Raw genomic sequence first — 13671 nt, 5'->3', positions numbered from 1 at the left:
AAGCATCCAGTCGCAGATGGACGTGGCAAGGGCACGGTTAGTGCTGTAAATGTCCACTCACCAGTACAGGAGCGCTTGTTAGGGGTCAGCTTCATGAGGTGGGGGCAGGCGCAGGAGGCCGTGCGGTTGTAGTCGATAAGACACAGGTGGGAGCACGGCCCCCTCCCATCATTCTCCTCACAAGGGTTTGAAGCTGAGAAAAAAGAAATCAATACCACATTTAATGAATCTGAGACATGACATCTACCAACCTTCACAAGCACTGAAAGGGAATTTGAAATTGGAGGAAGATAACCTTTCATTAACGTCAAATGAGTGAAATGTGCAGCCTTTGAGGATTTGTGCAGAGACAATCATGGCCTTCGTTGAGACCACTGCGCTGCAAAATGGACAGACACTTTGAATGGAAAGGAAGGAGGGAATAGGAAGAAGCACAAATGCTTACAGAGAAAAAGGGCAAAAAAGGGCAGGGGGAGGTATACAGCACTTGGAAGGCCATGATTTAGCCAATGAAAAGGCAAGACTGGCGCCAACTTCTTTTTTTTTTTGTGAATGCCCGTGCTTCAAGGACCATCAACTAAAACGTTCCTTTCTATGAAGTGTGAATAAATAATCACGACCAACAGATTATTTATAGTAAAAAGATGCATCCATTTGGCAGATCAAATTTGCAGAATCCATTGCTGTTACAAAATAATGATGCAAACATTTGGAGATGAACCAGATATATTCACACTAGAATGAACTTGGCCAGTTTGTTTGCTTCTTAAATCAGTGCAAATCATTATTTTTTTTAATAATCATTGAAGCTTTTCAAGTGACAGACTTGCATTAGTGAACACAGCATTACATTGTAACTCAAGACTAACAGTTGCTGATAATGGGCCTCTCTACATATATGCAGATGTTTCATTTATTAACAACCATTTCCAGCCATCATCAGGATATGAACAATTTGATGTTTCATATAAAAAAAGAGATTTTCTAAAGAAGAGATTTCTAAAGAAAAAAAATTAAAAAGGCACTGTTTCTTAATGCTTATTCTACTCTTCTGCATCTAATAACATCCCATATACTGTTCAAGCATCTGTTTTAAAGCAAGGTTGGATGAGTTCAAGGTCCAAAATAGTCGTGCAGCTATGTCAGGCACAGATCCGTGCTTCTACTCCGCAGTCTTCACGCCCACCCACACATCCTCAGTCTTCCAGCCTGAACCTCGCTGCAAACCAGCAGCTACGGGACGCAATTACTAACAGAACCAGTTGCTCCTTGTAAGTAATTGCTCCAGTGGGGCTTTGAAAATGGGGCTATTATTTCTTTCCAATGCTGATTTGTTTTCATACATGCAAGTGGCATATTTTTGCAATCATTTGCCATAAGCAAATGCAACAAAATAGTTTCCAAGTGACTAAATTATAGGTCGGAGTCTGTGCATATTCAGCGGGTCTAGAGGGGAAAGCTGCCAATGTAACTAAATCCGACAACAGCGCATGCACCCCACACGCTGGTAAAACGACATTTTGACGATGTGTCTTTAGCCAACTACAACCTATCTGCCATTGGTTTAGAAAATGAAGCATGGAGGGCATAAAACCTGATATGGACATATCAGTGCATTCCTTTTTTAACATCCAGTGTAAAGAATCTTCGCTGTGATCAGCCTACTATACTTTAATGTGGGCTCCATTTAAACTGAAATGCATGTACTGTCCAACATTTAAGCAACTTGGCAACCCAGTGCCTGAGTGGTTTGGAGAATGCAGGCCTTTTTCAAGTTCAAGTGAGCTTTATTGTCATTTCGGTTACATACATGTTAGTACATGCATGACAGTACGTAGTGTAACGAAAAAACATGTTTCTGTGGAACCTGGTGCTACGTGTCACATTTAAACAAAGTTACATACTGAAATAAAGAGCATGTGTGCGACATCAACAAACTGGGCTACATAAAGTGCAAGCAACCGCAAGCAAGCACTGTTAGGCTGCTTTCACACCAACAGGCTTTAGTGCGCTTCAATTGAACTTAACTTCGTTTCCCCGCTGCTGGGCATTTCCATCATGCTCTCTGCATCAGGACCAGGGCAGATGACTAACTCCGCCCACAACATAGTGACATGTGCATTTAAAGGAGAACTACCAAGGAGAATACGACTGTTACAAAGTGAGCGCGGACTGAACGGCAACAGTGTCATCACGTGTAGAAAATGGATGGGATGCATTACGATACATCGATATCGAGGCATTGATAATCGTAACCAAATCGAATCGTGAGACGAGTGAAGGTTCACACCTCTTTGTTGTTTGTGTCTATTTCTGTTAATTTTGAACACGTTTGAGAGGTGACAATTTCAAACATGACCTTTAACATTTTTTCCCATATGTTACACTGCACAAAAACAAACATACACAACATTTGTCCATATATAGAAAAAAAACACATAAACAGCAAATTTATTGGAAAATGCCATCCTGGAAAACGTATACAGGGAGTGCAGAATTATTAGGCAAATTAGTATTTTGTCCACATCATCCTCTTCATGCATGTTGTCTTACTCCAAGCTGTATAGGCTCGAAAGCCTACTACCAATTAAGCATATTAGGTGATGTGCATCTCTGTAATGAGAAGGGGTGTGGTCCAATGACATCAACACCCTATATCAGGTGTGCATAATTATTAGGCAACTTCCTTTCCTTTGGCAAAATGGGTCAAAAGAAGGACTTGACAGGCTCAGAAAAGTAAAAAATAGTGAGATATCTTGCAGAGGGATGCAGCATTCTTAAAATTGCAAAGCTTCTGAAGCGTGATCATCGAACAATGAAGCGTTTCATTCAAAATAGTCAACAGGGTCGCAAGAAGCGTGTGGAAAAACCAAGGCACAAAATAATTGCCCATGAACTGAGAAAAGTCAAGCGTGCAGCTGCCAAGATGCCACTTGCCACCAGTTTGGCCATATTTCAGAGCTGCAACATCACTGGAGTGCCCATAAGCACAAGGTGTGCAATACTCAGAGACATGGCCAAGGTAAGAAAGGCTGAAAGACGACCACCACTGAACAAGACACACAAGCTGAAACGTCAAGACTGGGCCAAGAAATATCTCAAGACTGATTTTTCTAAGGTTTTATGGACTGATGAAATGAGAGTGAGTCTTGATGGGCCCGTGGCTGGATTGGTAAAGGGCAGAGAGCTCCAGTCCGACTCAGACGCCAGCAAGGTGGAGGTGGAGTACTGGTTTGGGCTGGTATCATCAAAGATGAGCTTGTGGGGTCTTTTCGGGTTGAGGATGGAGTCAAGCTCAACTCCCAGTCCTACTGCCAGTTTCTGGAAGACACCTTCTTCAAGCAGTGGTACAGGAAGAGGTCTGCATCCTTCAAGAAAAACAGGATTTTCATGCAGGACAATGCTCCATCACACGCGTCCAAGTACTCCACAGCGTGGCTGGCAAGAAAGGGTATAAAAGAAGAAAAACTAATGACATGGCCTCCTTGTTCACCTGATCTGAACCCCATTGAGAACCTGTGGTCCATCATCAAATGTGAGATTTACAAGGAGGGAAAACAGTACACCTCTCTGAACAGTGTCTGGGAGGCTGTGGTTGCTGCTGCACGCAATGTTGATGGTGAACAGATCAAAACACTGACAGAATCCATGGATGGCAGGCTTTTGAGTGTCCTTGCAAAGAAAGGTGGCTATATTGGTTGCTGATTTGTTTTTGTTTTATTTTTGAATGTCAGAAATGTATATTTGTGAATGTGGAGATGTTATATTAGTTTCACTGGTAAAAATAAATAATTGAAATGGGTATATATATATATATTTTTGTTAAGTTTCCTAATAATTATGCACAGTAATACTCACCTGCACACAAAGATATCCCCCTAAAATAGCTAAAAATAAAAACAAACTAAAAACTACTTCCAAAAACATTCAGCTTTGATATTAATGAGTTTTTTGGGTTCATTGAGAACATGGTTGTTGTTCAATAATAAAATTATTCCTCAAAAATACAACTTGCCTAATAATTCTGCACTCCCTGTACAGCTCCTGGGGAGTCCGGCCAAGAGAACATAAAGGAAAATGCTTGGTTGAATAATAAAATTGACATATATATGTAAATATATTTTTTAAATAGCAGCATCATGGATGGCTTTCCACATAACAAATAAAATGCACCCCCTATTTCTATTCCGAAGCAGTGGAGCTTGTTACTCCCTTCACTAATCCTTGGCACGTCTCTACTCGCTGTTGCGTTGGGTTTCTTGTGCTTTAGCCAAATTCCACGTTCCCCTCCCCTCAGCGATGCCCCAGGTCCACCAGTCACGCATAATATGTTTACAACCTGCCAGCTGACGCCTCCAGACCAAAACCATTACCACTGCACTGCCTGTGGTCTCACACCCCCCACAGCCTCCTCTAGTTTTCTGGCTCCTTCCCCACTTCCCTCCTTCCTATTCTCTGACTTCTCTCTCGCCCAATGTGCAGAGCAAACAGCAGTGGCGGCGGCAGTGGCACCTCCAAGCCCACTTAGTAGCTTGAGTACGAGGTCGGGATTTTGGACTTCAAGTAATCGTTGGCCCTCACCACTGGGCACTTTAAAATTGGATTAGACACACTTATTGGCTTCCCCACAACCGCGCCCCAATTTGTCCACACTTATCTGGGTAAAGCAGTCATGCGATTTCTAATGCCGAGGAGATGGCTGGCAGAGCGGAGGAAGTGCCTGCACTTAGGCAGGGCGGGGAGATGTAAATGAGATTACGACACGCTAGTGCACATTTAAGGACTCAAGGCTACGTCCTTTAACCACATCCTGACCTATTAATATAACTATTCAATTGTAATCACCATAGAAAAGAAGAGGAAACATGTTTACGTGATTTTGCATGCTAACATCTTGTTCAATGTCCATCAGACACAGACACCTGGCCTGATCTTGTCCAGCCATATTACTTTCACTTCACCTTAATAAAAAACAAGAAAAAAAACAATGCTACAGCATGAAATAATGAACTGCTTGCACCAGGCCGAGGGACCCATCCTGAGACAACATTAGTCCTGGGCTTGTTCTCTGCATGACCACTTTTTCCAATTATTCAGTGACTCTCATTGAGAGTGTATTAGTGTGACATGACTGACAGGAGCACAGGGCAAACAGCGGGGTTCAGCTCAAATGAAGCCGGGCCTTTGTGCAACTGACACTGGTTGATATAAAAAAAGTAGGTGGGTGTGTGAAATTCTCACCATTATTTCGAGTGTGACGTTTGGTGGCTATTGGAAAATGAGTCACAGGCATGCACCAACAAGTACTTTGGAAAGATATTTTTCGGTGTGTGCAAAGCAAGTACACTATGCTGCTAATCATATTATATCAACATGCTTTAAATAAAACTCACACTGAGGCATTGTGTCACTGCAATCCTGTTGGATTGAATAACTTTTATCATTTCGAAAAGAATCTGCCATCAGGTTTCTGTTTGGAAAAGATCTTGTGAGTGTAGGCCAAGCCAAGATCAGAATGGAATTGTTTCCTCATCGGATGAATGAATTGGATGGAGATAACAATGGGTCATTAAAATGCAGAAACTGAAAAAAATTAAAATAATTAGGGGTAATTATAAACACATTAATTATGACAGCCCTAATAAACACTCCCCTCCCTCACCCCACTCGATGCGCTTTTACCCAATGCAACATTTCAAAATAAATCCAAACCCAAATCCTAACCCTATTATCTATGACATTTACAAGTGTGAAAGTGGATGATGGACTTAACACATCCTAAGCTGAAAGGCACTATATTATGTATTTTAAACCCTTCCCTGTTTTCCATTTGGGACTTTTATTTTGAAACATCGTATAGCATCAGAAATGCAGCAAGCGGAAGAGCAGCTGTATTACTTAGCATTTTCACAGTTTATCGGCTGTAGCAATTGGAAAAACAATGTGTGTGTTCAACGACATATATGACTTTGTGAAAGTAGAGATTTCTAGGTTTTTGTTTAATGAGTGAAGTGAAGTTCTATTAATGTCTGTCGAAAACAGAACCTATAAATAACTTTACTCTGGTCAAAAAAACCATAGTCACACTATTTGAGAAGCTCTGCTTTAATGAGTTGTTTAAGTGTTGGCTCAAAAACAGCAGAAAACATTTGTATGAATTTGCAGAGACCCTTCCCTCAAAATCAAAAAGTCAACATGACACCAAGAAATAACAAAAAAAACCCTTCTTATGTCAGATATTTCAGGTCATCTTCTCATTTTGTCCTATTGAGACCGGTACTTTTTGTTGCCTACTGAGATGTAAACAGGAATCAGTACTGGATGCATACCTTGAGGTTGTCTGCTAGGGTGGTAGATCTGAAGGTCAAAAGGCTGGGCACTGGTCTTCTGAATCACCGTCACATTGTAGCCGGTCCACTTGTTGGCCCTGGACAGGGTGTTGGTCCTCCAGTCTGTCCAGTAGACACTTCCCCCAAACAAGGAGACAGCAAAGGGGTGTGACAGATATTCGTGGCCCCTGAGAATCTCGATGACACCGTTGCCATCGTACAAGGCTGAGTAGATGGCATCGGACCTGTAGGGGAGTACATCAGGCACACCTCAGTCACGTCCCTGACATAACCTCCGCCTGCTGATGACAAGGTGCTGCGCTGAAGATAAATGTCCCGAGAGAGCTCCAGTGCATGGTATTTATTGTGTTGTCAGTCAAGCAAGGGCAAAATGAAACAGAGGAAGATGAGAGCAAGACCAAAACAAGACAAGAAACGAAGCAACTCAGCCATATATTTTTGTATGTGAACCATGCATTGGCGTAGGTTGGCATTTGTCAAAATCAAGGAAAAAACTAAGTATAACAAAACGATTTTGTCTAAAATCAAATGCTGTTATGCCAGACTGAGATCGATTTTCATATGTGGCTCATATGTCTTCTGCCCACCCATGACATTCTGTACTAAAATGCTGCTTCTAGCCTCTAAAATTGAATAAGTAGAAGAAAGAAAAGTAGGAATGAAACAGTGTCATAAAGTCTACAAAGCTGATCGTGCCATGATTTCAGGGGAAGCAATATTCGAGACATACTCCTCTATATGTGTCGACCTCATTAATTTGCCAGTCAAAGCACTGATAACCTATTAAATGTGTTATGTTTTTGCCATTTAAATGCTTATCAGATTTGTGGCCCTTTTTGGACAAATTTTGGACAAATTAGGTCTGCTCGCTGCAATTCTAAAGAAAAACAAGTTTGTGTTCTGAGTGGGGGGTGTAAGCGATGCTTCGGCAGGGAGGAAACCGATCTAGTAACAGGAGTGGAAGTGAATAAGTGCCCATGACGTAAAATATTAAGGCAGCTCAAAAATTCGGACAATAAAAAAAACAAAAAAAAACGACTGGATGCAATTTCCAGGTCTCAGAGAGTGGACGACTCCTGGTAAAAGAGGACGTCTGGTCATTCTATAAAAGGAAACTATACTTATCATGCAGAGAAAAAACTAGCAAGTGGTTCTTTTTTATTTTATCTCACATATCTATTAAGGCACTTTGAAAATAGGGCCCTTTGTCGTAATAATACAAATAATACAAATTTTCTTTGGGTATTTTAATTTTCTTATGAAGTCCTATACTGTTTTACTCCTATTCTGTTTAATAAAAAAATAAAGGTGTATTGCTGCTAATGCTAACCAACTGTTCAAAAAAACATCTGAAATATCTCCCTTAAGGCCACCAAAAACTTGGGTGGTCCACACTATTTTTTGTTAATTCTGAAATGAATCCAAACCTTTGCTGGTCATGTTACAGTTATGCAGCATGAAAGCAATAGTACAACACAAAAATAACACCATGCTAATGGTGAGCTAATGAAGTGTTCTGCAGCTCCCCGCTGCCAACCCACCGAGCATCTGTCCAAACGATCCTCTTCTCCAGATGGTCCAGGGTCAGACCATTGGGCCAGGCTCCTATCTCCATGTCTTTGAACACCACGTGTCTCCCATTTCCACACATGGAAGCTGCCTCGATCCGAGGGAAGGTGGCGTCCCAGTCTGTCCAGAAGAGTATTCTGAAAGTAACAAAGTACCCCATTAATATAATTCAGCATTTCTCTCACACGGATATTTTACAGACAAGTCTGTCTATTATGTTTAGTTCTCTTATTCAAAACCCATCTCTATCTTAGTTAACCCTTTAACTCACAACTGCGCCACAGTAAATTGATTTACAGTGATTGCACTGTACTTCACAATTTAAGACCTAAGAAAAGCACCCAGTTGAGTGAGCGTACACTTTATCCATTACGGTAGACCATCCATCATATCATACCGCCACCAACATGCAGTGTTTCCACTCTATGGGAAAAGAATGTGTAAACGAACTCATCTCCTGCTCTTGAGGTGGGAAGGTTGCATTTGTCCTGCTCCAGCAGGATGACAGTGGGTAGGTACTAAATCCTATTTTGAGTCCCTTATGCGTCATGCTTTTTCATCTTTGGATGACACCCTGACACAAGAATAACGGATATGCGTTTTAAAAAACGCATCCCTTATTGAACAGAATGAAATGACATCAACAGCTAGGATTTAGGATTAGGATTTCACTATGGGGGTTATTAGCATATCAATGACAGAATCGGGTACCCAATGTAACCAAAGAGGTTGTACCATGCAATTGCAGCAGGTTACAACATCTGTGGGCAGAGGTGAAAGATCAAGGATTTTGTTCTGGCCAGAGAGATTTGTTTTGAACCCCTCGGTCGAACAATTGAGTTACAAAGGTTGGACAAAATTCAACCTTTTTACTTTCTGAACCCGAGTTTCCCCACGTGTGTCTATGTGTCCAGAATTCTGATGCAGGATGAAAAAGCATGGACAGGCATTTTGTGGCTGGGACATATTTGCTAAATTGAGTATCTGCATTACTGTGATATAATCATTACCATGGGAAACATATTGTGATTGTAACATAGCACACGTCACTTTCTGATTCCCCTGCCAAGAGATAATAATTTCATACAAATTTCAATTAAATTCCATTTCAGTTTAATTACTACATTTAGAAACTCAATGCTTAGAAGACATGATATAACATAATAAAAACATCATTAATATGAATGCTTTAACAGAATATTCTATTCAGACATGAACAAAATTCCCAGAAGATTCTCTGAAAAGTATAATCGTTGATCAGATGGCTTCATTGTAAGGCCGTCCAAAAGCCTGCTGAGTGCTAAAGAAACACTGGTACACACCCCTGGCCAGGGTCCACAGCTATGGCCCGAGGATGCTCCATGCCGCCAGCAATCAGAGTGGTCCGCATGTCTCCATTCAGCCGCGCCACCTCAATCTGGTCCAGGTTGCTGTCGATCCAGTAGAGGTTCCCGGCAATCCAGTCGACCGCCAGGCCCTCAGGGGTGGCCAGACCCCTCTGCACCACCACCTCGATTCCAGTCACACCTGCGGAACAAACCAGAAGAGGCAGGCCTCAAACAAACATGATGAGGAACATCACAGATGAAACACTTCAGAGCACTACACCTCACAAGCGCAGACATGCTGGCTCAGTGGCATAGCTCCTTACTGCCAGTTTGTGTTGTCATATTCCAATACTGTGAGAGGAAAAATGCAAAACTGACAGTGGATGTGTTGCCATAAAAGAAACCGCTTTATTCAGCATTAAAACATGTCCCAGGGCGTCTATAATCCGGCAATTTACAAATGATCCTGGATTGCTGACGTGCAGGGTAGGTGTGGGGGTTGGGTGCCTAACTGTGAGGTGTGCTGATGGCAGCAGAAATCACTGCTAAACGCTCTTACGGGACCCCTTTCAATCGCAGACCACGATAAAATTAAACGCGATAAAATAGATACACATAAAATATATATTATTTATAAGACCTGGAATTTGCCCATTTTCATATTAAGGTCTCATTTCTTGAGAAGTACATGTTGTATGTGCCCCTGCACATGATGTAAACCACATATGGTCTAGCTGGTCTGTGTTCATTTACACCCTTAATACGGTGTTTTAAGATCACATTGTCATGCTGGAAAATGATCCAGAAAGAGCGGTGTGTGGGAGCCGACCATAAGCCGAATGTGGACAGTGGTGTGACACCAGGCTCATCACAGGTTTCTGATCAGACGGTCGGTACCTCCTGTGTCCGACAGCCTCCCACGGTATATCTTATCTTCCACCACATCTGTCCAGTAGAGCAGGCTGCGGTTAAAGTGAAAGTCCAGAGCGATGGTGTTCCTCAGGCCCGGCACCAGCAGGCTGTAGTCTCTTTTGTGCAGGTCTATACGCCTTATCTCATGCCGGATGGAGAAGATGATGAAAGCCTCGAAGGGGTCTGGGGCAGCAGAGACGGGGAGAATGATAGGATGTAAGAAAGAGGAATTCGTACAAGACCTCGATAGCTGGGCCTCTACCCACACACTTTCACAAAAATACACTCAAACAAGCTAATAGACACACTCACTTCCACAAAACCACTCCATTAAACCATGCTTTCCTACTGATCAGAGGTCTTTGCCAATTTCCCCTGGGAAATATGAATCTAGCAATCGTGAAAACTGCGGGAACGTCTGCCAAAATACTGCATCTAACATACATCACAACGACTCTCATCATCTTCCTGTGATTAATGACCCAAATATGATTTCCTGAGAACAATTTAAAGGCATTTGGCAACCCTGCTGCAGTAAAGACATTAGCCTCGCAATGGGAAACCCATGATTGTGCTTCCTGCTGCCGCTGGATTATTGCTCACTTTATTGCTGTGGATGGAGCTCCGCTCCACAAAGACAAACACTGGCGGCGTGGAGGCTTGAATCTTCAGCGCAGATTCACAAGCGCACTGGTAGAGCTTAAGGAGGCATGCATGCTGTGGGAGCTGTAGATCTACGCCAACTGTTCCTGCTCTTTAATGAGATTAGCTTCAGGCGCCTATGGATCTTCCATAGTAAATATATTCTGTTAGATGTCAAGTGTGGTTTTGCAGGGAAAAAATATCAAACTGGATGCAAAGCGTATAGGGCAGGGTCGATAGCTATGTCTGACTCAAAAACATTCACTCAAACTGTCTCTCAATGGATTAAAATGGTCTACAGAAACCGGAGTGAAATGGTTAGTTTGTGTTGTGCAACAATGTTCTTCATACTTCTACACTCAAATTCAGGAAACATTTTCATGTGTTTCTCCAGATAACACTTGGTACCCTCAAATACATTTTGTGTCAACCATTGTGTCCCCAAGAAAGCCACATAACCCCAAGTTGCTGGTACTAAAGATTGTAAGTCACTCTGGATAAGGGCATCTGATAAATGCCGTAAATGTAAATGTCCCATTCCTTTTTCCCATGTAGAGACCAGTCTCTCATCACCACCCAGCACAATGTCACAATGTACTATTCTTATGGTGATTTTTTTGGCTGAATGTTGTTGAGGATTGTTGATGTGTGTTGAGTTGCGTGCTGGGGTTGAGTTTGTGTTTGCACCATTAAGGTGAGCTTTAGTGTGGTTGTTGACTTATGCCAATGATAAGGTGAACTATGTAGACAGAAAAGATTTGTCTGATCCCTTGCTGGTGAAATTCACTTGAATAAAATATATATGGCAAGAGAGAAAAACAAGAATAGACGAATGTGATTCACATGAATGCTTATGGAGATGATAATTCTTTTTTCTACAGAGTGTCCTGGAGACGTACTGTACGTGTACACTGGATTCAAGAAAGTAATGATGATTACGGAAATGCCACATTCATCTCGTCCAAACAGATACAGAAGTGAAATGACAGGAATAATTATGCGTCTGTTAATGACAGTTACATTCCCATTACAGCCTAGACTTCACACAAACACTTTCCCATAAGGTTCTCTCATTTACAAATATTCAGTGGTCTGCTCCCAGAGGGGAATAGATTAGCAGTATTAGTGTGAACAAAAATCTGCAAGTTTCCAGCACCTTTTCCCAGAGGAACTGCTAGAACACTGAAAAATGAGATGAAAGGTAAAACCTGTAAAAGTGACTTTTTCAAATTGAATTGCTGCACACCAGCCAAGAAAGCACTCAGAATTGCTGAGTGTCAGTATATAAAAGACGGCAAGGGAACCAAAAAAAAGTTAATAATTTTTAAGCAAATCACAAGTCGCTAAAACCCAAGCTGAGCGGTTCCCATACCTGTACTGTGGCAGCTTTCGCCATCCGGCCCGAGACTCCAGCCTGGGTGGCAGGAACACTTCACTGAGGTCTTATGCTGCTTCACATATCTGACTGCACTTCAGGTGGCGCGTGCAGTAGTCCACCACCTCACACGTCTTGTTGTCGGAGCCAAGGTCCAGTCCTGTGGGGCAGGAGCACACGGCGCCTTTTCCCTGGTACACCGTGCACTGGTGACTGCAGCCTCCGTTGGCCTGCATGCATTTTTCTGGATGATAAAGAGGACGTCATGAGGACACAGGGTCTCATAACCCTTAATTTATTCATAATATAATGCAGAATGTTGAGATGTGGAGAGTGAGAAATGTTATAATTTCATGAAAAATATTAGCTAATTTTGAATTTGATTGCAGGAACATGTTTTAAAAAAAAATGGTGCAACAGAAGGATGAAAAGCAAGAGGCTCTAAAATAAAATAGCTGCATTAACATATTGGAACTGGGTGGGGATGAAACTGGTTTGAATGACGGCTTAGCGAAACCTTGGGCAGACTTTTAAAGCATTAAAATGATTGGCGTAACTCAGGTGGCGCAAAGCCTACTGAATTACGGAACCTTTCTTTATGTGGGACTGTCCTGATCAGAGCTTTCCTCCCATTAATAACATACTGTGGATGCTGGTGACCCTATGATGACCCTTGTATTGCCCATCCTGTACACTGACACAGCCCTGAAAAAAGGGTGGAGAACATTGGAATAAGCTACGGAGGATAAATGAACCGGCATATAGCAGGAAGCCAGCAAAAACGATGGTCTAGAATAAAGCCGTGTTTGCATTTTTATTAAAGACGAGGGGGAATTCCTGCAGCGTTGCATTATAAACAGCCGGAGAAACCTCGACACTCCACAGATGTGTCCAAAGTACACGAGCTGTGACCAAACAGGAGGGCCACATGATTAATTCCAGAACTTCAAACAAAGCTGACAGGCTAAAAGTTTGAGTTCTTTCAAGCTGACAGGAAGCGAACTTCCCGTTTCTTTTTCCGGCTTGTCACTCTCCTGTGTTTTTAATGAAAATCTTTTACTCTTTCAGTCTTACTTCCTTTGTCTCTCAGACACAGGACCCTTGTTAGAGAAAGGCTGACTCACTTGACAAAAAATGAAAAACGGATGGAAGAGAACTGGTGAAAATGACACTGTTTCAGGGTCTCTGCTTCTAGTGATTAAGATGATCTTGTCTGCACTGTCCAAAAAAAAAAATTATCGGATTTTCTCAACAGGGTATTGTCCGGACTGTGGTATGGGGCTCCCTGAGGTTCCAGTGTGGGGAGGAAGTCCTGCTGTGCCCACTCAGATCAATCAACCCCTCAAAGTTTCAGCCCATGATCTAATTGGACTTTGCTGTGTGAGCAATTCCCTTCAAACTCTCAGCTCCGCTATCTACCTCCACTGCTAAAAGAGACGTATTATAAAGTTTGCGTTTTGCATCCTGCAAATCTGTGCATGCAGGACAAGTCTCA

General features: G+C 42.2%; 1 protein-coding gene across 1 annotated transcript in view; it reads right to left on the bottom strand.

The window, feature by feature from the left end:
- The window catches only part of LOC114796848 (low-density lipoprotein receptor-related protein 1B-like), a 130924-nt gene that overhangs the window by 103882 nt on the left and 13371 nt on the right, over positions 1-13671 (bottom strand). Inside the window, 7 exon segments of the mRNA XM_028991344.1 lie at positions 62-193; positions 6330-6574; positions 7892-8056; positions 9242-9446; positions 10145-10342; positions 12174-12252; positions 12254-12420. Coding sequence (XP_028847177.1) covers positions 62-193; positions 6330-6574; positions 7892-8056; positions 9242-9446; positions 10145-10342; positions 12174-12252; positions 12254-12420 — 1191 coding nt within the window.

The sequence above is a fragment of the Denticeps clupeoides genome, chromosome 9 (assembly GCF_900700375.1).
Source record: "Denticeps clupeoides chromosome 9, fDenClu1.1, whole genome shotgun sequence".
Classification (NCBI taxonomy): Eukaryota; Metazoa; Chordata; class Actinopteri; order Clupeiformes; family Denticipitidae; genus Denticeps; species Denticeps clupeoides.
This window is presented reverse-complemented; position numbering and strand designations above follow the sequence as displayed.